The sequence below is a fragment of the Pipistrellus hanaki genome (genome assembly GCF_964339955.1).
Source record: "Pipistrellus hanaki genome assembly, chromosome: 13".
In the NCBI taxonomy this organism is placed as follows: domain Eukaryota; kingdom Metazoa; phylum Chordata; class Mammalia; order Chiroptera; family Vespertilionidae; genus Pipistrellus; species Pipistrellus hanaki.
The window spans coordinates 37,046,631-37,070,544 of NC_140515.1; the positions used below are offsets into that span (position 1 = coordinate 37,046,631).

The 23,914-nt window shown below is 40.8% G+C and overlaps 1 protein-coding gene across 6 annotated transcripts in view; it reads left to right on the forward strand.

Annotated features, from left to right (window-relative positions):
• CPNE4 (copine 4) overlaps positions 1-23,914 on the forward strand; it is a 335,819-nt gene that overhangs the window by 233,173 nt on the left and 78,732 nt on the right. For all 6 annotated transcript variants that reach the window (XM_084902133.1, XM_084902134.1, XM_084902136.1 and 3 more), the window contains 4 exons: positions 11,458-11,529; positions 14,355-14,429; positions 19,027-19,110; positions 22,726-22,815. In XM_084902133.1, the coding sequence (XP_084758259.1) occupies positions 11,458-11,529; positions 14,355-14,429; positions 19,027-19,110; positions 22,726-22,815 (321 nt within the window). The remainder of the gene's footprint in view (positions 1-11,457; positions 11,530-14,354; positions 14,430-19,026; positions 19,111-22,725; positions 22,816-23,914) is intronic.

Here is a 23,914-nt window from a genome sequence, read left to right on the forward strand (position 1 = left end):
GAGTAAGCAAGCCCTTAGTTCTCCAAGGAGAACAAAATTGATTCTTGTTTTTTTCTCTCTCTGATACCTTGGTCAGACAAGAAATCTTCTTAAAACTCAGATCCTAGGAAAATTCCTCTGCTTTCTCTGGGGTCTTCCATTTGTACCTTTAAATCTCATTTACAACGTCCTGAATTGAAGTCTTGAGTCCTCGGTCCTGGATCTGCCACCAACTCCCTGTGGGATCTTGGGCAGTGTGCTTAACCTCTCTGATATAGTGACCTCATTCATAGAGCGAACTTTTGTTTTGATTAATCTCTAAGTATTAACAGTTCAATAGTCAATGATTCTCCTTTATCTCTTTCCTTTCCCCTTGTCTCTGAAAATAAGCATCACCCCTGCATTCTCATCCCTTTTTAGAATGCTCCCTGTTCCCAACCTCACTCCATCCCCTGCTCTTCTCATCGATGAGGTAGCACGTCATTCAGCCGCAGACTGTATCTCCTCCCTAAAAAACCCTCCCCTGGAAAGCCACTCTTTATGTCTACTTAATCTCAAAGATTGTTTTTAAAAGATCTATTTCATGGTAATTAAAATGGACCTGTGTTTAACTGTTCCATATACATTCTGTTCCATATACATTCCATATACATTCACAGTAATATGATATCTCTCCTAACTCCTTATGATTAAGAGATCTGGACCTGGGTGAGAATTTGCAAGGACTGATATGTCACTACTGAAAAGCAACTCTTTTTTTTCCATTTTAATTTCTTAATTGATTAAAGTATTATATATGTGTCTTCTTCCCCCCATTACCTTCCCAACCCCCCCCCACACACACACACACACTCATGCCCTTACCCTTTACCCTTCTGTTGTCTGTGTCTATTGGTTAGGCTTATATGCATGCATATAAGTCCTTTGGTTGATCTCTCCTCCTTACCCTCCTCTCCCCTACCTTCCCTCTGAGCAACTCTTGATGTTTCTTGTGGTCCCAACCTTTTAAACCAGGATGGTTCAGGGCAATTGGCCCACAGTTCAGCCCACCGCTCTGGACCTGTCTACCCATACAAGGAGCCACATATGCCACTTGGTTTTGTTTTTTTAATTAGTTTTTATTGATTTCAGAGAGGAAGGGACAATGATGAGAGACAATCATTGATTTGCTACCTCCTAGATGACCTATACTAGGGATTGAAACTGCAACCTGGGCATGTGCCCTGACCAGGAAGCAAACCGTGACCTCCTAGTTCATAGGTTGATGCTCAGTCACTGAGCTGGGTGCCACTTGGGTTTAAAAGCAGCTCTCAGGATCTCTATCAAAGATCCCAACAGGCTTTCATTACAATCCCTGTCACCTACTCAGAAGGACTAACTGATAAAATCCACTCTGCACCCTGTCTCCATGGTGTTTACACATGCCCTCCCCATAATTTAGCCCTTTCCTTTTCCTACAAACATTGTCTTGTTATAACTACTTTGTTAGCATACTTGAGTGTCTTATACAAAAATACTCTGTACTTGTCTTAGCCCTAAAGCATAAGACACTATAGCACCAAGAACTGAATCCTCAATATGCCAACTCACCAAAAAGTCAATTCACCAAATAACACTGTGGCTCCCAATTTAATTCTCTACCAATTATTTTTATTTACCAAAATAACATTTTGAACTATTTATAAAGTTATTTTAATTATTTTAGAACTTGCAAAATTTGTTTGTTTGTTTAGTTTAGGCTACTTATGAAATTTAGTTGCTGATTATCATAAACATTTCTGAGTATCCAATGTCTCATAAGACTAAACTATGTCTTCTCACCCAAAAGAAGGGAGAGAAAAATATGATACCAGCTCTTAGCCCATTTCTTCATAGACCACAGGAGTAGGAGGACATATTTCTACAGTACTAGTAAATACTGGTAAAAACATAATAAAACCTGCCTGTTGATTTCACGGAACTCATATTCAGGTGGAGGAGCATGACACTTAAGTATTGTATCGATTCTTAAACATATGAAGAACTTCAAAACATGCAAAGGATCCTAATTTACGGGAAATGCTTTGGCTGAGGTATTTGTGGAACTGCGCTCTGTTAGGTGTTTGAGAGCATTTTGCAGATGCTGCAGATAAAGCTTGCGTCCCACTGCACCGTCCCCAGGGAGAAGGCTTTGCGTGGGTAGTCTGACGCTGATTGTTTTTAATACTGTTTTTGATTATAAAGGAGACCCCAGCGGGCTGGGAACATTAATAAGGAAAAGGTTAAGAAAGCATCCATAAAACTGCATGGACATCCCCCCAAAGCTTAGAATCTCCAATTCAAACCTACTTAGGGAAAGATAATATTTTTATTAATAAAGTTCAGGGGAGAAAAAACAAAAACAAAACAATAACTGCTTGGGTTACACAATCACTCCCAGGAGTCTTGGTTTCAGATTTAAGGACAAAATGAGGTCAGGTGTGAATTCATTCACTATGTTTTGGGTGGAATGTGAACCTTTGGGGCACCTCTGTGCACCAGGGCAGGTCGGCTGAGACCCCGAGTGAGCTCTTTATATGCTTCACCCACTCTTCCTTGGCTTCTGCCTCCAGGAGCCCGAGGTCTGCACACATTCCCAAGCAAGTTATCAGGAACAGAGGAGCAGAAATTCTTCAAACCTCTCTCTCTTCAATGAGATTCAAACCAGGAAGAGCTAGAATTACAGTCAGTTTGCTGTGGGATTCCAGTGGAATCAGAACAGCTTGGATTGGGGAGGAAGAAAAAGGCAGTGCTGAGCTTAGCCAGGGTCAGCTCTTTGATGCTCTGGTCCTCTGCTCAGTACTTCCAAGGAGGGGATTCATTCTTCCATGTTGAGTATCCTGGGAACGACTGTAGGGTAAACCAGGACTCCATTCACCTAGGGCTAGGCCATCCCAGTTTTTACCTATTGTCGTGGTTTAATTATTAGCACTGTCCCCTTTCATTTTCAGAAGTGTCCCAATTAGAACAATATAATTGATGGTCCCTTTGTGATAATAGGTCCTTTTCCTAGCTAACATTTACTAAGAGCTGGTCATGTGCCAGCCATTTGTGATCTTGGTGCTATCAATGTCATCATCACCACCAGCAGGCCAAGATTATACATCTCCTTACATGGCAGAGCCAAGATGCAACAATAAGTATTTGGATTCAAATTCAGAATACTAAGCTCTTCCTCCCTTACTCCTAAACTGTACTACCATTGGGCTTCCATTTCATGTATTTAAAAAAATGTCCGTATGCCTTTACAAATCTCCCAAGTCTTCCGACTTACTTTCTCATAAGCGGTCAGTGGAAGGGAGGAAAGCTGGTATTCAGGGACCTTGCTGTGGTTATGGTGTTGTGTTTAGTGAAGCTCTACTTGATAGATCAAGAATTAGGCTTTGAGAGCTCAACTAATTCATCTGAGATTGTGCCGACAGAAAGTTGTAGAGCTAGCATTCAAACCTAAGTTGGTCTGCTTTCAATACTACCTGCCTCCCCATTATGCCACACTGCCTACCACACTGTGTTCAATTTCCACAAGCCGTTGCAGATTGAAAAAAAAAGTGAAGCAGCAATTCTACCTAAATGCTATCACTGTAAAACTGCTCAGAGAGGTCAAGACAGAAGCAACCTTCCCGCAAGTTGGTAAATTGGTTCCGATATCTAAAAAATCTCTCCCTCCCAGCTCAGGAAGCCCGGTGACATCCACCAGCAAAGAGATATCCCACTTGTGAGTGTTTATCTGAAATACCCCTGACCTCATTCTTCCCTCATTAGAGACCTGTGGCTCACCTAGCAGTTCAGGTTAACATTCAGAGGGAAATAACCTATATGAATTCATTCATCCATCCAGTCATTCATTCATTCATTCAATGAATGATGCATTTACTGCAGACAATAATAATGAAAAGCTAATATATATATATCCATTCATTCAAATACATATGTATATGTTTATTCATTCTTTTATTGGGCACTTGGGATATGCTAGACACTCTTCAAGTAGTGCTGCCTCAACCATGAACAGTGTTGGCAAAGCCCTACTCTCATGGAGCTTACCTATTCCTAAATAATATAATAACAGATAATAATAGGCCTCTGAAGGAAAACCAGCTGGGATAAAGAAGAGAGTGAAGGGCAGGGGGTGGGTGCTAATTTGGATAGGAACGTCAGGGAAGCCCTTTCTAAGGAGAAACCAGAATAAAGTGCGAGCATCCATCATGGAAAGACGTCCAGAAAAGTATTCCAGGCAGAAGAATTCCCCTTACACACTGCAAAACCCTATGCTGAGACTTTGCAATGATCTCATTTCATCCTCACACAAACCCCTGATGGGAAAGTACCAGTGTTTTTCCATTTTCCTGCTAATCACCTAAACCTCGAAGCCACTTGCTTAGGTGCACATCATTACAAAGTGGGGGAGCAATGAGTTAAATCCAGGCCTCTTGACTCTCAGACAACATCCCTAACTATTGCAGGCTGAGCAATTCTATGTCTTGGCCAGTCTGCAACACTTACCAGCATTTTCAAAGCAAGGTTTAGACAATGACACTAGGAAGAAGCACCTGTAAAGCCTGCCTCATCCATCTCATTCAGATCTCATGTGCCCTTGACCTGACAAAATGCTCTACCCTGGACATTAGGTTGCTTGGAGATGCAACTCTTTTCCTCCTTCTCCTGAATGCTACATGGTATGACTGCGAGGTTGGGAGGAGAATGGTGGCTTCTGATTAATAACTGAGCTAGGTCATTTGTGGTGATGATGGGGCAAAGGTGGATAATTAAGGCATAGCAGTCCTTAAATCCGTCTCAGAAACTCTCCTTTCCTCCACTACGTCCCTTGCTAATGAAGTCAGAGGAAGGGTAAAAGCCTGTAATTAGACTTGAAGTAATTAGAACCCTGCTTAATAGAAAGCTTAAGACAGGAAGCCCAAACTAGTGGATTACCCAATGCTCCTGTCATTCTGAATCATTCTCCCGAGGATGGTTCTTTTGTGGGTCTCCACTAGGGAGTGAGAATTGAACTGACTTTGCATAAAATTTATATCCACACATACTCATGTTTTATATCCTCTCCCCTGAATGTCTGGGAAAGTTTCAGTATTGTACCTTTCTTGCTTCCTACACATTTACCCATTAATAAAAGTCTAACTCAACAGAACAGATTCATTTAAAATTCCTTTACTATAAATCTTTTAAATCTGATCATATTGAACTAAAATTGTCTGCAAACAGTTCTCTCTTTCTAGCTCAGTGCTTCTCAACTGTAATGTACATGCAGATCACCTAGGGATTTTGTTAAAATGCAGATTCTGACTCAGTAGGTGGGGTGGGGTTTGAGAAACAAGTTTCCAGGCCCTGCTGCTGCTGCTGCTGCAGCTGCTACTATAAGGGACCAGATAGAATAAGAAGAGGAGGACACAGTGTGAGAAGCAAAAGAAAAGTTCTTCTCAGTCCCACGGGCAACTTCACTTGCCTTCTCCAGGGGTGTGGGACATCTGGCCCTCAGGCCATATAATGCCCACTAAATCATTTGGTCTGGCCCTGCCAAGGCATTATGGTAAGTTCATTAAATGTTTGAACAGATATAGCAGGCTATTTTTTAAATTGATAATTTTGTATGGCCCATGAAGGATGTTATAAATATCCAAATGGCTATTGGTAGAAAAAAGGTTCCCCACCTCTATCCCAGCAGCTATTCCCAATTTCTAATGTGAAAATGTGGATCTTGAAGAATGAATAAAGTTTGCCAATTAATGGGAAAAGATGTGAGTAATCCTAGGCAGAGGAAATAGCAAAAGACAGAGCATAGTCCTTGAAGGGGTTTTCTTTTTTTGCTCTTTAAAATATTTTAAGGCTTCCTTTTATGGATAAGACATACAAGAGGCCAAAGTTCTCAGCGGTTGCTCTATGCTCAGACAGGAGTGTGGGTATTTGGGTCAGCGGTGGGAGCAAGGAGACCAAAAGATGGGAGAATAGCACGAAGAGAAGGCTCTTCTGGCATAGTTTTCACCTTGAACAAGTCTGATGTCTACCAGATGAAGTGGTATTGCCCAGATGTATCAGGGCAGGAAATGGGATGGTAGGGATTTCCTTAAAATCCATCATCACTGAGGCCATCATTGCATCTTTTCCCAATCAATGGGCAATTCGGTTTTATTTTTCATTGTCTACTACTTCAATTTATCTCAAACTTGGTGGCTTAAAACTAAAGAAATTGGCATCATAGTTCTAGAGGGTGAAAACTGAAATCAAAGTTGGCAGGACTCTGCTCCTTCTGAAGGCCCTGTGAGAGAATCCATTTCTTTCTTCTTCCAACCTCTGGTGACCGATGGCATTCTTTGGCTCACTGCCACATCACTTCAAAAATCTAGCCTCCAAATCTCTATGCTCTGTCTTCATATTTCAATCGTTTGTGTATCTCATCAATTCTCCCCTGACTCTCTTTTATAATGACACTTATGATTGCACTTAGGGTCTACAAGGATAATCCAGGGTGAACTCCCCATCTCAAGATGCTTAACTTAGTTATATCTGCAAAGACACCCCCCCCGTTTTTTTTGCCATTTTAAGATAATATGCACAGTTTTCAGGGATTAGAACATGGATATCTTTCAGGGGTCACTTTTTTCCTTCTATTATAGTCAGTGTTGCTAAAGTACCTAGGGGTTCTGGGGCCAAACAATTGTAAGCAAGGCTCAGTAGAGGGTTGTCCTTGGGGATTTCTCACTAAAGTTCTATTGATGTCCTTCAGTTGAGATGCCTTTCTATTCTGTGATTTCCAGACCTACTATAGGAAGATTTTTTTTTATACAATATATAAACTTCTAAGGAATGAAAGGTCTCTGATACATCCTTTGGAGATTATCAGTTCTGGCTAATAGATATGTGACTGTCAAGTAAAGGTGTTTTTAATCTGTTCACCACTGTAGCCCCAGAGCAGTATCTGGCACAGAAAAAATTTTCAATCAATGTTCATTGGTGCAACAGAGTCTTACAGCTATTTCAAAAAAGCATCTGAAAAATATGTTCAGTAAAAGCAATCTCGTGAAAAATAACTGCTTAATCCCCAAAATGACTGTTTTGAAAGACTTTGAAAGAAAATTCAGTTGAATATACATACACTTGCTGAAATATTGGCCGAAGCACGTCTAATTCTCCTGGCTTCATTCCCAGTCATCTAGATGAAAGAGTAGACTCCTCTATAAAATGAGGACCTATGCTTTCAGAATCTGTCTACTTCATAGGGGATGAACCACTTCCTCCCCATATCCATGTGAGAATGCAAACCATGGACTTAATGGGACTAACATCCCTCTGGTCCAACTTTGCTTAAAAGAGTGTCCCAACTTCTATTTTCTCCCCCATATATGCCACTCTTGTTGAAGGCTAAGAATTGCACCTGTGACCCCACAAAGGGGTGAAAATAATCAAATTAGAGGACTTCTGACAAGCACATCTCCTTTATCTTATTGCCAGGTATAGCTAGCTATTTGTTGGCCTCAAATGTCAGCTGGGACCAGGGTGAGTCCTTGTCATTCTCTCTCACCCTCTGTCAAGACCTAAAGCCTTAATGAGCCTGATGCAGTTGCTTAGGCTGCAACAAAGCATACAGGAGAAGTGGGATTTGCAAACAAATGGGCTTTTCTCTACAGATCACTGCTCCATCTGGGCATTCCTAGTATTTTTCCCCCAGCAATTGTGAGAACAACAGCATCACTGTTGTCAATCACTATTATAATGTTTTACATTATAAGAAAAGGTTTCAAACCCTAATTATCACTCATTCTTTGGAGCTGAGATGGAGGCCTGGGGGCTGTAAAATAAGTTTAATTGCCTGCTTGATTAGCCATTTGTATATCTAGTTGCCCACTTTTTAATAAGGAATATTTTTTTGGCAATTACTTTCTTCCTAGAATTTGTAAAAGGCAGGAGCTGGAATATAGTAGCGTTCTCTTCACCCTACAAGTGAAAATGCTGGCATTTCTAGGTAAGAGTGAGGGAAGAACTGTGACCATCCAGGTTCTCATTGGTTAAGTCTCCCTTGGTTTTCCTTGAAGAATAATCTTGGAAGACAGTCTGTAAAGACCATCTGTCCATACCTAATAACTGAGTGAGTGGGTTATTACAGTGCTGAGAGGGTTGTTGAGGTCATTTGGAGCCATATAGGTAAGTAACCAATGTGGATGAAACACAATAGCAATGGACAGAAGTATTTCTGAGATCAGATTTATTTGAGAAACGAGGTATGTTGCCTTTCTTTGATCTGATGTTAACCTGGCAACTGCTTACTGGTGGCCCTCATTCTTTCATGTATTTATTGGTCTTCTTCATCCCCCCTTGCTGAAAAACCTCTGGAGAGAAACTAGAGTCTTCTAATGCTGTTTGTTTTGTTTCCTCTGAGTTCTGGTTCATCTCAAGTTTAAGAATAATGTCTACATTTTTCTAGGAAATTGTAGCTTTCATAATCTGTGAATGGGGAAGGAGAAGGGATAATGATTTGTCTACAGAACAAGAACAATTGGCAAATTCTTAATGAGTAGGGTGGGAAAGATGAGGTGTTTGAATTCAGGAATAGTTATAGGATGGAATGCCAATTCCTTTTATCACCTGAATTTTTCATGTCATTTTATTGATAGCCAGCTGTAAATTTTAAAAATCCTATGTTCTTAATAATTATGCTACATTGCCCTTAACTAGGGCCTTCAGATTAATTCATTCTTGAAGTCTATCTTGATTATTTCTTTACAATCTTCTACATCAGTGTTTCCCAAACTTTAGACATATGTGTACCCCTTCTATAATTTTCATAACATTGAGTACCCCTCCTACTCATGAGAACGTAGAATTAGGTGTAGCTAAGCACGGTGCAGTGCATATCCCCACCAAACTCCGGTGCAATATGTACCCGCACCAAACTCTTCCCGTACCCCTTGGGGTACGTGTACCACACTTTGGGAAACACTGTTCTACATGGTTTAGCACACTAACATGGGATCCAGGGCTTAAATGCAAACACATGTAGTACAAATCCAACTGTGAGAATTTTCTAAATCTGTCATAAGTTTGCTTACCAGTCAGAATGTTGCTAGAGATCAGTTTCTGACGTCAGACCAATGATAAAATCCCTGCCTCTTAACTCTGTGTCCTTGAAAAAATTACTTTAACTCTCTGTGTCCTATTTTTCTCATTTAGAAAAGGAAATTCATAATACCAAATTTATGGGGCTGTAAAATGTGCATCAAAGTGACCACTAAATCAAAATGTTACTCAATTTCTCATTCCCTGCAAATGACTCTTCCCCACTTCATAGCCAAACTTATTGAAAGAATTGTCCTCCATTTCCTTCCCTCTTCCTTTCCTCTTCAACCTCCTCCAACCTGTTTTTTCTGTACCAAACCTGATCATGTGTTCTTTGCCCCCAAACTTAATGTCCTCTTCTCATATCCCTTAGTGAAGGGCTCCACCATCTGATCCAGTGATGCACTTATGATGCTTCCCTCTTTCTCCATATTCAGTCCATTTCTAAATTCTGACTAACGTTTTACATTTAAATATCTCATAAACCCAGCCTTTTCTCTCCATCTCTATCATCCCCTGCCTAGTTTCCCATAAGAAATTCTTATACAGTCCACTTCCATCTACCTCACCATCTGGACATTCATTTCCCCACCTCCAGTGCGACTCTCCTTTGGGACAAGTTCTCTCTTTGTTCATTTGACCATTTGGTTAATTCTAATCTCCTTCTCCAGAACATAAGCTCCATTTTATTCTTCATGCCTAGCACCAAGCCCAGCACTCAGGTAGGGCTAAGTAACTATTTGTGGAGTGAATAAAGCATCTGCCACATAATATGCTCTATTTAAATGGGAGTTCCCATTGCCATCTTTGTCATAGTTGTCATCACCATCAGATTCACGAGGTGATTTTTTAAATATAAATACTCTTTCCTCTTCCAGTTGGAGATAACTAAACAATAGTGTCTTTAAATCTTCTTGACCTATGGAAGTTCTCTGAACATTTTGCGTTTGACTATAGCACACTCAGAATTTTCATTGCTCTAACATCGAGACAAAAAGACAAGAATTTCTGAGAATAGGTGTGTCTTCCTGCTTTCCAGAGCGATTGCCTTTCTTCTCTTTCCGTAAATAATATGTGTGTTGTTACTTAATACTGCCTTTAAAAGTCACCCCCAAACTTGACAACTTTTAAATAATAAACATCTCACCATTTCTGTGTGTCAGAAATCGGGGTAGGGGTGAGGGGGCAGCATAGCTGGTCCTTTGGAGCAGGGTCTCTCAAGGCTGCTGTTGAGTTATGCAAAAACTCAACCTGGGGGAGGACCTGCTTCCATGCTCACTCATGTGGCTGTAGGCAGGCCTCAGGTTCTCCCTGGCTGTTGACTGGAAATCAAGCCTTGTCCACAGGGGCTGCTCTCTAGGGTTTCTCATAGTGCTGCAGCTTGCTTCGCCCCGGGGGCTCTGAGAGAGAGTGAGAAATGGTGAGCAAGAAGGACGGCACATCCAATTGGTAACTTAACCTCAGAAGTGACATCCCATCACTTTTATGGAGTCCTGGTCATTAGAAACAAGTCATTGGATCTATTCACACTCCAGGAGCTGGAATTTCACAATGGGGTGAATATCAGGAGGTGAGGGTCATTGGGAGTTGTCTTAGATAAGAAGCTGCCTAATGCAAGGGGTGACTTCCTTCTCTCTAGGCATGAGCCTGGCTTTCACTTGATTCCTTTAAGCCTTTTCTCCTTTGGCAATCATGGGTAGCATATCCATCAGGGCCACAGTGCCTTGTCACACTTGTCTTAAAAAAAAAAAAAAAAAAAAAAAAAGGAAGAGGGGAGGGGAGGAGGGGGGTGGGGCAAGTTCTGCTAAAAATAGCTCCTAATATAAACAATTTTAATTGTCTTTGCATGTTGTGCATTAACACTTAATCATGGAGATAACCCCAATTACTGATATTGGCTTGTCTGAGCATCAGTTTCTTATTTTACAGCTTCCTAATGAATATATTAAAAATAGAACTCAGGAACTAAAAGATACAGAATGTGTATATTTAGATCCTGGTTTTCTTTCCCTCCCTGCACCCCCACCCCCTCACTGCACACAGAGGTTTTAGTGCTGATTTGAGATCATTCTGAAACTTCATCTATTTTATCTTCATGTACCTATAGTCAGTGTTTGCCATCTAACTTTGATATCAATCCCTCAGCAGTAAGTAAACCACCTCCTAAGTGACTGAGTTCTCTATCATTCATCACACATTCTCTTACATCACATGTCATAGGAGGAAAGGGAAATGCCTGTATTTAGGAGAGGTTTGTGGAAAGTCCTTGGAAAATCAGCGCACATAGATGTCATCGTTTCAGGCAGAGCTGAATGAAGGATTTGTAGAGGGAACTATATTAAGTAGACCTGCAGCTGTATGACCACTGTCTCCACCTTTCGTTTCCTTGTGCAGATTGTTTCCCAGAGGAAGCTGTCCAAATCCTTGCTGAAGCACGGGAACACGGCTGGGAAGTCCTCCATCACGGTAAGCTGCCCTAGGCTGCCATCTGCCAGGTGCCGCGAGGAGCTGGCTGGGGCAAACCAGACTTGTGCAAAGCAGACCCTGTGGCTATTGGGAGCTGATGCCACAATGGTGCAATCATCCAAGCCACCTCTCTCTTTCTTTTTCTCCACCTGTCAATACATTTTGACCTTTTCATCTCTAGGGAAAAGGGGTAAAGAAAAGGATCTGAAAGATCAGCCATTTACTTCTACTAAGCACTTCTGCAATTGCAATATAGGTTTTAGTGGGGAACAGCGATGGAGTTAGTGAGCTCAGTAAGAACATGGAATTGTGTGGGATTTTCACATCCTCAAAACTACCTATCCCTGCCTCTCATTTTTCTAAAAATCAAAAATTTGCTCTAATCCCATTTAGTCCAAGGTTTGATTTGTTGCTTCAAGACCAGAGAGCCCAGCATTCAAATCTCTTCTTTAATATAATAGTTTGGAGCTGTGCTGTCCTATTTGGTAGTCACTAGCCACACATGATTATTTGAGCTTACGTACAATTATTTAAAATTAAATAAAAGCAGATATTCATTGCTTAGTCCCACAAGCCACATACGAAGTGCTCAATAGTTACATGTGGCTGGCAGCTACTGTTTTGGTCAGTGCAGATTATAGAAACTTGCTATGAGTGCAGGATGTTCTATGGCAATGCTGGGAGCACTTCTTAATAAAATCTTGCATTTTCCTATATCTGAAACATTGACCTCTTATATTACAGCCTTTGAGAAAGGCAGAGAAAGTATTCTAGCCAGTTAGCTATGTGAATCTAAATTGCTAGAGAGATAAATTGCCAGGAGGCAAGCCTTCTGAGTTCCTTTGAACATTTCTTTTTAACTTAAAAGTGACTGATTTATTTTTTCTGTTAATGTAAGCCACTTTTTAAAGGAAAAGAATTCCTAAGAATTCCTACTGGTGAAAGTTAGGACCATTCTTACAATGACTTATCTGAATTTAATATTTGAAATGATGCAGTCATGTCAAAGCTTTCTCTTGACTTTCATGCTCACTGATGAACAACTGGTTCAAATGGTTTTGAAGACCCACTGGGTGCTCCAAAAAGCCAGGGACCCAAAGGCTCATTCCCAAAGCGCATACACCTAGAGAAGCCTCAGCTGGTAGACCGGGTGTGTGATTTGCCAGGGGTCTCTCTCATGGGAACGAAACCTCACCTTGCAACCTTTTTCTCTAAGATATCTTGGAGATTTTCTTCCTACACACATCCCAGAGAAACTTTATCTTCTTCATTTTAAATAATTAAATACTTCTCTTAATCTTGAGTCTTTGGATAAAAACAAAGGCTCTATTAGCTTTTGGAAAACTCTCGAAAATATGTGCAAAATTTTCCAAGCTTCTGCAGATGAAGATCATAACTTCCATTGTGTTTCCAAAGGTATCTGTAAAAGACCACAAAACAGTTAAAGACCACTGCTCAATTGGAGTGTAAGAGGCATGAAGGCGACAAGGTACAAAAGAGGACCAAGTGGAAAATCTACCTAGGATGGTTTCTGGTTTACCAAAAAAGTTCTTGAGTTTTTACTCTTTATCTGGACTCATGTTTTCTACTTTGTAGGCAATGTGTTTGGCTTTAATATTAGGTATAAAATAAAATTTTCCAGAGGCTAACAATGTGAACCCAACTTACAATGAAAAATTGAGCTCAGATAAAATGGAGATGTAATTGAATTAAAGCTCAGTGGCTTGACATAAGCAATCCGATGAGGATATCCATGTCCCACACCTCTAAATGCCCAGTCAGGTCCCAAACATTATTTGTGAATGGTTAAACCTATCTGTAACTAGACAGTACCTAGATTTTTATCATTATTGTTTTTCCCGTGTTTTTCCACCAATTTCTATTCCCAGGCTTTGAGAGTCACTGACTATTAAATATTGGAAAGCAATTCATTATGAAAGAGACGCTTAGGTAATATTATATTTTCACTTATACCAAAATCTCTGTCAAGAATTCTGTTCTTGAGAGTTAAGGATTCTCTCTCTCTCTCTCTCTCTCTCTCTCTCTCTCTCTCTCTCTCTCTCTCTCTCTGTTTCTCTCTCTCTCTCTCTCTCAAGCCCAGGGGGGAGTCTTTTACAAAAAAAATAGGAATTAGCCTGGCAGGTGTTGTTCAGTGGTTGAACATTGACCTATGAACTAGGAAGTCATGGTTGGATTCCTAGTCAGGGCATATGCCTGGGTTTCAGGCTCAATCCCCAGTGTGGGGAGTGCAGGAGGCAGCCAAGAAATGATTTTCTCTCATCAATGATGTTTCTATCTCTCTTTCCCTCTGCATTTCTCTCTGAAGAAAATAGGAATTAGAACATTTTTTTGGTGGCCATATAATCATTGGTTTAGAAAGGATATAGAGACTGGTTTATTTCCCTATCCCTTGTTGGTCTAAAAACAGTGGGGAAATGTTACTGCTCCTCCTTATTTGCAACTTTCCAAAGGAGGAAATTGTGTGTGTGTGTGTGTGTGTGTGTGTGTGTGTGTGATTATTTATGGATGTGCCATCCAATGTTCTTCCTAACTGCTGCTCCAAATTGTCTCTTCTTCCAGCCTACACCCCATCAGTTGTGTTGTCATGCTGAGCATAAATGAAATCTGGTTATCTATAATTGTTTATTCTAAGGAGTGGCCTTAAACACCTGGAAATGCTGTGCCATGTTCACTAGCATTGTAGAAAACTCCTTTCCCAGCATCAGTCTGTTGATTTTGAACCAAATATGAGCTAAATTTGTTCATGAATTCCTGGGCTGATTGGTCCAACCGTTACTGCAGCTGATGCATGCTTTTTCCTTTAGGTGATTGCTGAAGAACTATCTGGCAATGATGACTATGTTGAACTTGCATTCAACGCTCGGAAATTGGATGACAAGGTAAAGTGTTTGGCATTAACCTTACTGAAGGAAGTAATAAAGCTGGCTCACAAAGTTTAATCAGATTTTCCCCTATAGCTATTTTTTTCCCATTTTCAGCCTACATTATTAAACAGATCAGATTTCAGAGAGGTCTGCAAAGTAAGACTTCCCTCAAATTGTGAATTAGCTAATGAGATAGAAGAGAGGCTACAATTAAACCAGGAAATTTTTATTACACTAAGACTTCATTTGCTGCCCTAGATAGTTTTGCTCAGTGGATAGAGCATTGGCCTATGAACTGAAGGGTCCCAGGTTTGATTCTGGCCAAAGGCACATGTTGGTTTTCGGGCTCGATCTCCAGTAGGGGGCATGCAGGAGGCAGCTGATCAATGATTCTTTCTCATCATTAATGTTTCTATCTCTCTCTATCCCTTTCCTTTCTTCTCTAAAATCAATAAAAATAATTTTTAAAAAAAGACTTCATTTGTTCCCAAATGCAACAGCTCAGATATGCATGGGTAAATATGACTTAACCCCATTGGTAGAGGCATTTTAAAAGAAAGGAAGAAATGGAAAAGGGAAGAAAAGTGACATTTGTTAAGCACCTATATTTGTCAGGGTTAAGAGCTTTGCATGTGTTATCACATTCATTCATTCTTATAACTTCCAGGCAACAGATATTGTTAACACTGTTTTGCAAATGAGGAAACAGATTAAAAGATGTGCTAGTTCATATAATCCATGACAAGATTAAATACACAAGGATTTTGTTAGGAGACATGCCTATGTAGGGAACATAGAGAGGACGTCTGGGAGAGCTGACAGACCATGATGCAAGTCTGACCATGAGTAAAGGAGAGAAGAAAGGAAGGGTGGACAGTGTCCTGGAATACCATGCATTTCAAGGAAGGTTCAGCAAGGGAGTTAGAGCTAAAATTGGTCAGCAAGTTCAGTAGTCAATATGCAGGTTTTCCTGGAATCTGGGAAAGATAGAATGTTATAAGTGGAAGGAATCTGATCTTATTCAGCTTCAGACTTTAGAATAATTTTCAATAGGTCAAACTTAACTGAAGTTGTATGCATTTTACTGAGGGTAACTGTTGAACCAAGATCTTCACTTCCCTGACCCATTCCTTATTTAATAGGTCAATCAGGCCAGTTCATCTTAACATGGATAAGCAGTTAAGACTTTGTTGAATTGGGAAACAATTCCATCAGAACAAGGTTTATATCCCAAATTGTGTTTCCAAGTATTTGGTGTGAGGTTTAAAAACATATATCTCACCTGGCTGGCGTGGCTCAGTGGTTAAGCATCTACCTTTGAACCCAGAGATCACAGTTCTATTCCTGGTTGGGCATAAGCCCATGTTGTGGGCTCCATCTCAGATATGGGGTATGCAGGAGGCAGCCAATCAATGATTTTTTTCTTATCATTGATGTTTTTATCTCTCTCCCTCACCTTCCCTCCCTATATGATTTAATATATATATATATATTTTTTTTTTTAAACCCTCTTACCTCAAGAGGACCATAAGAACTAGACCCTTAACATCATGTTTACTCTTTTTAAAAAAATTTTTTGATGGATATTATTATTACCATTTTAATAATGGGAAAATTGTAGACTCAGAGGGGATAGAGAAGTTGTTCAAGATCACATTACTAGTAAGTGACCAATCTGGTATTAAAATCCAGTTCTGTTGGCCTCTTCCCATAATCTCTCTTAAATGTCAGTGAGCGTCTCTGTAATAGAGGCTTCAGAGCAATAACTATAAATTTTTTCAGGGGTATTGGTAGAGTCTTTTTTTAATTTAAATTCTTTATTGTTTAAAGTATTAGATAAATCTCTGTTTCCCCTCATTAACCTCTTTCTGGCCACTCCCATCCCCCAGCACATGCTCTCACCTTCCCACCTCCCCACCCGCACCCCCATCTGTGTCCATTAGTTATACATGCATACAAGTCCTTTGGTTGAGTCATGTTTACTTGTCTATTTCTAGTTCATAGAGTTAGTTCTTGGCCTCCTTGACTCTACACGCAGTCACTGGCTGGGAGCATTCCATGGGAAGCCTGGCCTTGGTGCGAGTGCAGGGTGGGAATTGCAAAAATGTTGCAGGGGCCTTTGGTCAGTTACACCCCCTATAGCAAGGGGGATTCTACAAAGTATGTTCTTGTACTCGCCACATCCTGCTTAGCAGTGTTAAACTGAGATTTCAGTTTCATGTCTGCCTCACTGTCATCTGTATTCTTTCTATTATATCTCATATCTCCCACCCAATCACAATCCATGTTAGTCTTACATATACAAAAAAAAATTTTTTTTTCTACAGTCTCCACTTCTTTAAAAAAAAAAGGGGGGGGGGAAGGGGTGTCCTCACCATATATTTATGATTTCTCTTCCACCATATCCTGAATCAGAAAACACATTACATTCATAATTATATTCACAAAGGGCTGTTTTCCTAGAGTACAACTAGAGAAGATGGGATTTTGGGTGCGGCACCATTTTTTCCAATGATTGCTTATAGGCATTAGATGAAGAGGGTAAAGCAGTATCTTAAGCAATTTCCTAAACTCTTAAGCAGAAGCTTATATCTTGACATGCCTAATTCACTTTCACCTGCAAAAATACTCAGCCCATGAATGCATTTATCTACTCACTCTTTCCTTTGTTCATTTATTCACTTATTCATCTGTCATTTTCCAAACCTTCATTGCATGCTTATTCATCCAGTGATAGAAAAAAGATATACTTTAAACCACTCTCCTGCCCACAACCTGCAATCCACCATCTAAGTGAAACATAAATTTAAACACCAAATGATATAATAATACTGTAGCCATGACAGGATGTGCTAAGTGATGTATAACCCAAGTGCCCTGAGAAGGGTAATTCATTCTTCCTGGGGACATCAGGAAAGACTTTATCCTTGTGAATGAATTATATTTTAATTCTTTTAGTATCTTGAGTGCTTTGTGTGAAACACACAACCACTACCTTTTGACATTAGCATGAACTTGGTGCTGGGAACCGCAGTGTGCGTTGATATCCATTGGGTGTAAGCTTTTAACCTTCACTTCCTTGGAACCATTATGCTCTTTCTCCCTATTATATCCCAGGTTTCAGAATAATTCACCAAACTGCTTTGTAGTGCCTTCCCAGGAACCATTATAAGCCATGGAGTCAGTGTCTAGCAGTGTTACACTATTCATTTAATAGCTTATAATGGCTTCTTTCCACTTAGGAGTCTCTTAAGAACCACTAATTTGTCCTCTGACTTATGTCACAGCGCAAGGAGACTTTCAGGTTTGTTAGTGGACATATTGACTCGAAAGTGTTTGAAGTTTTCTTTCATTGAAATGAGCACTGCTCATAAAGCTGGGAGAGTCCCTATGTAGCATTTAATATGGTTTGAGATGGCCATTCCCACCCTTTATTGTGCAGATTATCCAGGACTGGGGTCACTGTTGTGCCTCAGGGCCCCAGTACTGCAGACCCAGGTCCTCTATACAGTGGTGGTGTCCTGCCTAGACTCCTTAGTGTCTAGCAAGGAGAAGGCCCTGTTCAGAACCAAGCAGAGGTCATTGCTTCCATTTGGACTGGAAGGTGAATGGTCTCAGGTGAAAAGAGGGCAAAGTTGTAGAATTTTAGAAGCAAGATGATGCCAGGAAGATCATCTCATACAACCTCTTTGGGAAATAAAGGCTCTGATTTGTTTGATGACAAAGTCACTATTAGTGCTCTGGTTAGCTATTGCTGTATAACAAAACCACCTTAAAACCCAGTGACTTAAATTAACAACTATTATATTGTATGCCAGAAATTCAGACAGGGTTCATCTGGATAACTCTTCTGGTCCTAGTGATATTGGCAAAAGTCACTCATGGAGGAGCTTATCTGGAGTGCCCACTATAGCTTCCTCACATGCATGGCACATGAGATGGACAAAAGGCGTTTTTGATCAGCCAGAGTGCCTCCATGGTGGTCTTTGGATGGTCACACTTCCTACATGATGCCTCGCTTTTTCCAGAAGCTGTGTGGCCTTTTTGACATAGCTTTGGAAGTCATCCTTCATCACTTCTGCTATATTCTATTGGTTACAAGAAAGCCAAGAGGCCATCCCAGAGTCAGGGAGAGGGGAGTTAGACTCCATGCCTTGGTGAGGGAGTAGCAAAGTCATATTGTAGAAAGCATGTAGACAGTGGACATTGCGATGGCCACCTATGGGAAATGCAATCTGCCACACTGCTTTTGTCACCAATCCAAAATAAGAGAGTATAATTATTTCATGTCTCAGCTGAGAAAATAGTTCCCAGAGATTCTCAAGGAGGACCTTCTTCTAGCTTTTAGCATTACGTGCTGTTTTAGCTGTCTACATGTTAGCGGTTGAGCTTATCTATTCATTGAGAAAATGCTTCATGACTAAAAGCCACTGAAATACATAAAGCTCCTAATATTTTTTGATAAGTATCATGAGAACAACTGCTTTCTAGGTACATTTGGAAAGTTGCAGTATGACTATGTGGGGGAAATATGCTAAATTCATGCTATATGCTGAGTTAGATGTGTTTGCGGAGGGAACACAACTTATTTTTATTTATCTGTCTGTTTTAGGATTTCTTCAGTAAATCTGACCCATTTCTGGAAATTTTCCGTATGAACGATGATGCAACTCAGCAGCTTGTACACCGAACTGAGGTAATAACTATGCCATCTCACTCCTCAGATGATAAATTGACCTGTTTTGAGAAAACCCTTCCATTTCTTAATGTCTGTAGCTATGCATTCAGACATGAGTCCTCACTGTTCTCAAGAGGACTCTTTATCCTCAATTTAGATTGTAAGAAGAGAAGACCCCCTCTCATCCAAATTTTTCATTATTTTAATAATAATACAAATATAAATACTAGGTAATATTTCATGAAGCTGACTAGGTGCCAAACATTGTACTAAGTGATTTTTTTACACATTATTTTATCTACTTCTCACAGCAATCCTTTGGCATGCTTAGTATTACCCTCATTTTGCAGTTGAATAAACTGAATTTTTGGGAGGTCGGGGCACTTTCCCAGTTCTCACAGTTAACAAGGGGACAGCTGAAGTTTGAATTGAGTTTGTTTGATCCTGAGCTTCACTGTACCTGGGAAAGGCAATCTGCCTCCCCAGGGAAAGTTGATACACTCCACTGATATCAAGCCTCTCATGTGAACAGCAGCCTTCCTCAGCAGCCACTGGGTCTGTCTGCATGTTCCTTTCCACTCCCCTCCTCTTTCTCCATGTGTCTCCAAACCTTATGCCTCACTGTCCACCCCCCCCCCCCCACTACCCACTACTGTGTACCACTCAACCACCAACCCCAATCTCTACTTTGTATTTTATTTATAAGCCAGTTCCAAGAAAGATTCTGTAGGAGTGAGAAGTGCATTGATGAGGAGGAAGTGGGGTAATTTTTGACGATTGACTTGGAGCTGAGAGAAGTCTGTGTTGTGCTCACCAGCGGTAGTGTAAAGGAAGAAGGAACCCTCCAGGCTCATATGATGAGAGTGGAGGTGCCATGTTCTCACTACCCTACAATGGAAATCCAGTTCCATTTTCCAGAAGTAACAGAGTTGCAAGTAGCATTGGGGGGAACAGAACCTGTCACACTTAGAGTAGACAAGTATTAAATAGTGTTGAATAGCCTAGTCTGTGGATACCATTGAATGCATACTTGGCATTTCATAAAATGGGTTTAATACAGCAATGGATAAATGAATGGAGTTGATTATAGTGTGTCCACTATAAGTTATAGCACAAAATGATGCTCTGGAACTTAATCCCTGGGCAATAGATTGAAGTGCAACTGGGATAGTTTCACCCCCAGTGATAGTTTCACACATAAGAATTGCTTTGGTGGCACAGATTTTTCAGGAGAAGTAAATAGACTTTGGGGAGGACCAGAAGTGTATCCACTCAGGCTTTTGCTGTAGTCGGTGAATGGAGGCTTTAAAGTGCAGGGAGAATAGGGATGGATGGTGCACTGTTGGCCTCTCACAAGATCCTTTTCTCCTTTGCTCCTCACAGCATTTCTCTTCTCATTGTTGATCTTGTTAAAGCCTCCTAGTCCCAAGAATCTCTAGAACTGCCCCCAATACCTCATTGCTGAGGGGTTCCTGGAGTCTCACAAGAAATGTGACTATAAACTTCTCCAGTTAGTCAAGCAACATAACATTGTTTTTTGTTTTTTTGTTTTCTTGTGGGCACACACACATGCACATTTTTCATTTCAAAGGAAATTTCTGGTTGAAATTTTGATTTGCTATTGAGTTTTTCAAAACTGTTGCAATAAGACATCTTTACTCCTTAGTATCTATACTAACAAAAGGGTAATATGCTAATTAGAGCAGACATCTTTCAGATGTCCTTCTGGACAAAGCTACAGCGGCTCCCTGAGGCTCAGGCAAGTTGCAGATGGCAGCTGCTGCCCAGGGCTGGCCTAAGGCTCAGGCAAGCCACGGTGGCTGCCGGGAGCTGGCAGGGGCAGCAGCAGAGGTGTGATGGGGGCATCGCCTTCCCCTGATCAGCCCGGTGGCTTCCTGCCAAAGAGAGGCCAGAGGCGGCAGCAGTGACACTGGGGGATGGGGGTGTCTTCCCCTGATTGGTTGGTTGCCTCCCACAAAGAGCGGGCCTAAGCCATTGGTAGACATCCCCTGAGGGCTCCTGGACTGTGAGAGGGTGCGGGTCAGGCTGAGGGACCTTCCCCAGTGCACAAATTTTCGTGCACTGGGGCCTCTAATTTTTACATAAAGGAGAGAATTTTCACCTAACCCAGATAATTTTATCTAACTTTTCTCATCACTGTCACTTTGATAATCCCCAGGGTATTGGAGCTTAAGACAAAGTCACACAGGAACAGTATTTTTCTACTTCAATGCATTAAGAGAAATTTAATAATGAGCCAATGATATAATGAATAATTCATAGTTATATTAAGGATTCCAGTAGAAGAGAGAATCACTTATAAAATAATTATGTTATTTGGATAGAGAATTAATTTTTTACAGTGCTAAGACTTCTGCTAACTAATAACTTCATAGGAAGAAAAATCAACATGGCAATTTTATTTAAGTTCCTTTTATGTCCCCTAGAGAAGTGGTTTCATGCATCAGAACCACCTGGAGGGGAGGGCTATCCTCCAGAGTTTCTGTCCATAGGTCTGGGTGGAACCTAGAAATTCACCTGAGGATATTTTTTCCAGTGATTTATAGAGAGAGTGGAAGAAAAGGAGGGAGGGAGGGAAAGAGGAAGAGAGAGAGAGAGAGAGAGAGAGAGATAGAGAGAGAGAGAGAGAGAGAGAGAGAGAGAGAGAGAGAGAGAGAGAGACAGACATGTCTATTGGTTACCTCCCCCACATGCTTCTTCATGGCTGGGAAACCTGCAACCGAGGTATATGCCTTTGACCGGGAATCGAACCTACAATCCTTCAGTTCACAGGCAAACACTCTAACCATTGAGCAAACTATCCAGGCCTAGAATTTTGCATTTTTAACAATTTCCCATGTGATACAGCCACTGCTGGTTCAGGAATAGTCTGAATACTCATGCATTCTAAAACAAAATGAATTATTTGAGTCAGTGATGATAGGATAAGACATGACATGTGGAATTTTGGGCAGGATTTATCCAAGTTCATGGTTAGTAAGCTGCTTTTAAATGTGTTTCACTATTTAATAGACTTAGTTTATGACATTGAAGATCGGCCCTATGTCTGTCTTCCTAGGATAGTTAGTGTAAATATGCTCCTGGGATTTTTCTTCTAGAACCTTCTGATCTGTAAACGAATCTAACTCAAATTCATGGATTATCAAAGACCACGTAATTCTTTAGCAGTAGAATTGTACACACACACACACACACACACACACACACACACACACACCAATAGTTTTCGCCTATGTTGACCTCAATAAAAGAGAACTTATGTCCTAGGACTAACCATCCTTCAGAAGAGGGGATGTTTTATCAAAGGCCAGAGGTAGTCCCACCTCCTTAATCCCAATCCCTTTTGATATAGAATGAGTCATCCTCAGTGTCCACATACTAGACAGTATTACTTATTCTTAAAATGACAGCCAGGCCAGTGATCGCAATATGACCCACTTAGTGGACACCCTTGAAAGATTTACTACTCTAGGTTTTCATTAAGGCACCTGGTCCAAACAATTGTCCTTTTCAAAGGGCCACAAAGCACCTCTAGCATTTTTTTATGTTTAAATGTGAAAATGTCAAGCATTTTCTCTCTCACCCAACCACTCCTCTCTTTTTTCTTCTCAGGTTGTGATGAATAACTTAAGCCCAGCCTGGAAATCATTCAAAGTATCAGTAAATTCCCTATGCAGTGGAGATCCAGACCGCCGGCTGAAGGTCAGAATTCTATGTCTGATAATGCAATTTTTGTGTATTTATTTAACCCTCTCTCTCTCCTCAAGTGAATGTTGGCAAATCCAAAATTTTCTGTGCTGTTTAACCAAATCCTTTAGCATCTTTTTTGAAAAAGCAGGGGCAATTTCTTCTGTGAGAGTCATTGAAGCTCATGATAGCCCAAGATAAATCCCAATTTTATTATGTCAAGAGGCACATCTTACAGCTTCTCAGAGACAAACTATGGCAATAACTTCAGGATTGTTAATGGGGAATTATTAAGAACACTGCTATATTGATTATCTGCTGTTGAACAATGAACTACTACAAAATTTAGTAACTTGAAATAACAACCATTTATTTAGCTTGAAAGTATGTGCTTTAGCAAGTTGAGTTCATCTAGGAGGTTCTTCTGTTGGTCTTGCTTGGACTCCCTCACATATTTGTAGCCTGCTGCACATGAGCAGGGAGGCTCTGCTTCTGGGGTGTACCTGGCTGTCATCTGGCATGGTTGAGGTGGTTGGGACATTGTCTCTCATCATCCAGCAGGCTAGTTTGGCCTTACACATAGCATAACCTTAGGGTTCCAGAAGACCAAGAACAAAAGCTGTGAGGTATTTTGAGGCTTAGTCTTAGAACTCATATATGGTCACTTCCTCCACATTCTATTGGCTGAAGCAAGTCACATGGCAACCCCAGATTCAAGGGATGAAATAGGAAACAGACTCCACCTTTTGGTGGGAGGAGCTGCCCATCAAGCAGACTAACCATTCACACCAGGGCATTTTCTCCCTGTGAGCAAGCCATAGGGCAGACAGCAGTCAGATGGTTGCTGGGACAGCCTGAAAGCAAAGCCAGGGATGTTGCATAATGGTGATGGCTAATAGCTACAGGCTCTAAAAGTTTGGGATGTCTGTATAGGAATATAAGTTCATTAGGCAAACTAAACATTTGTGGTCTTTCAGGGCACCTAGTCCCATGGAAAGTAGCCATTGCCAATGTTCATCTTTGGAACGTTATATTTTCTTCCCTATTTTGTCCCACAAATCTCCTTCCTTCCCTCTCTCCCCACCACTGGGTCATTCTGAAGCAAATGAGAACA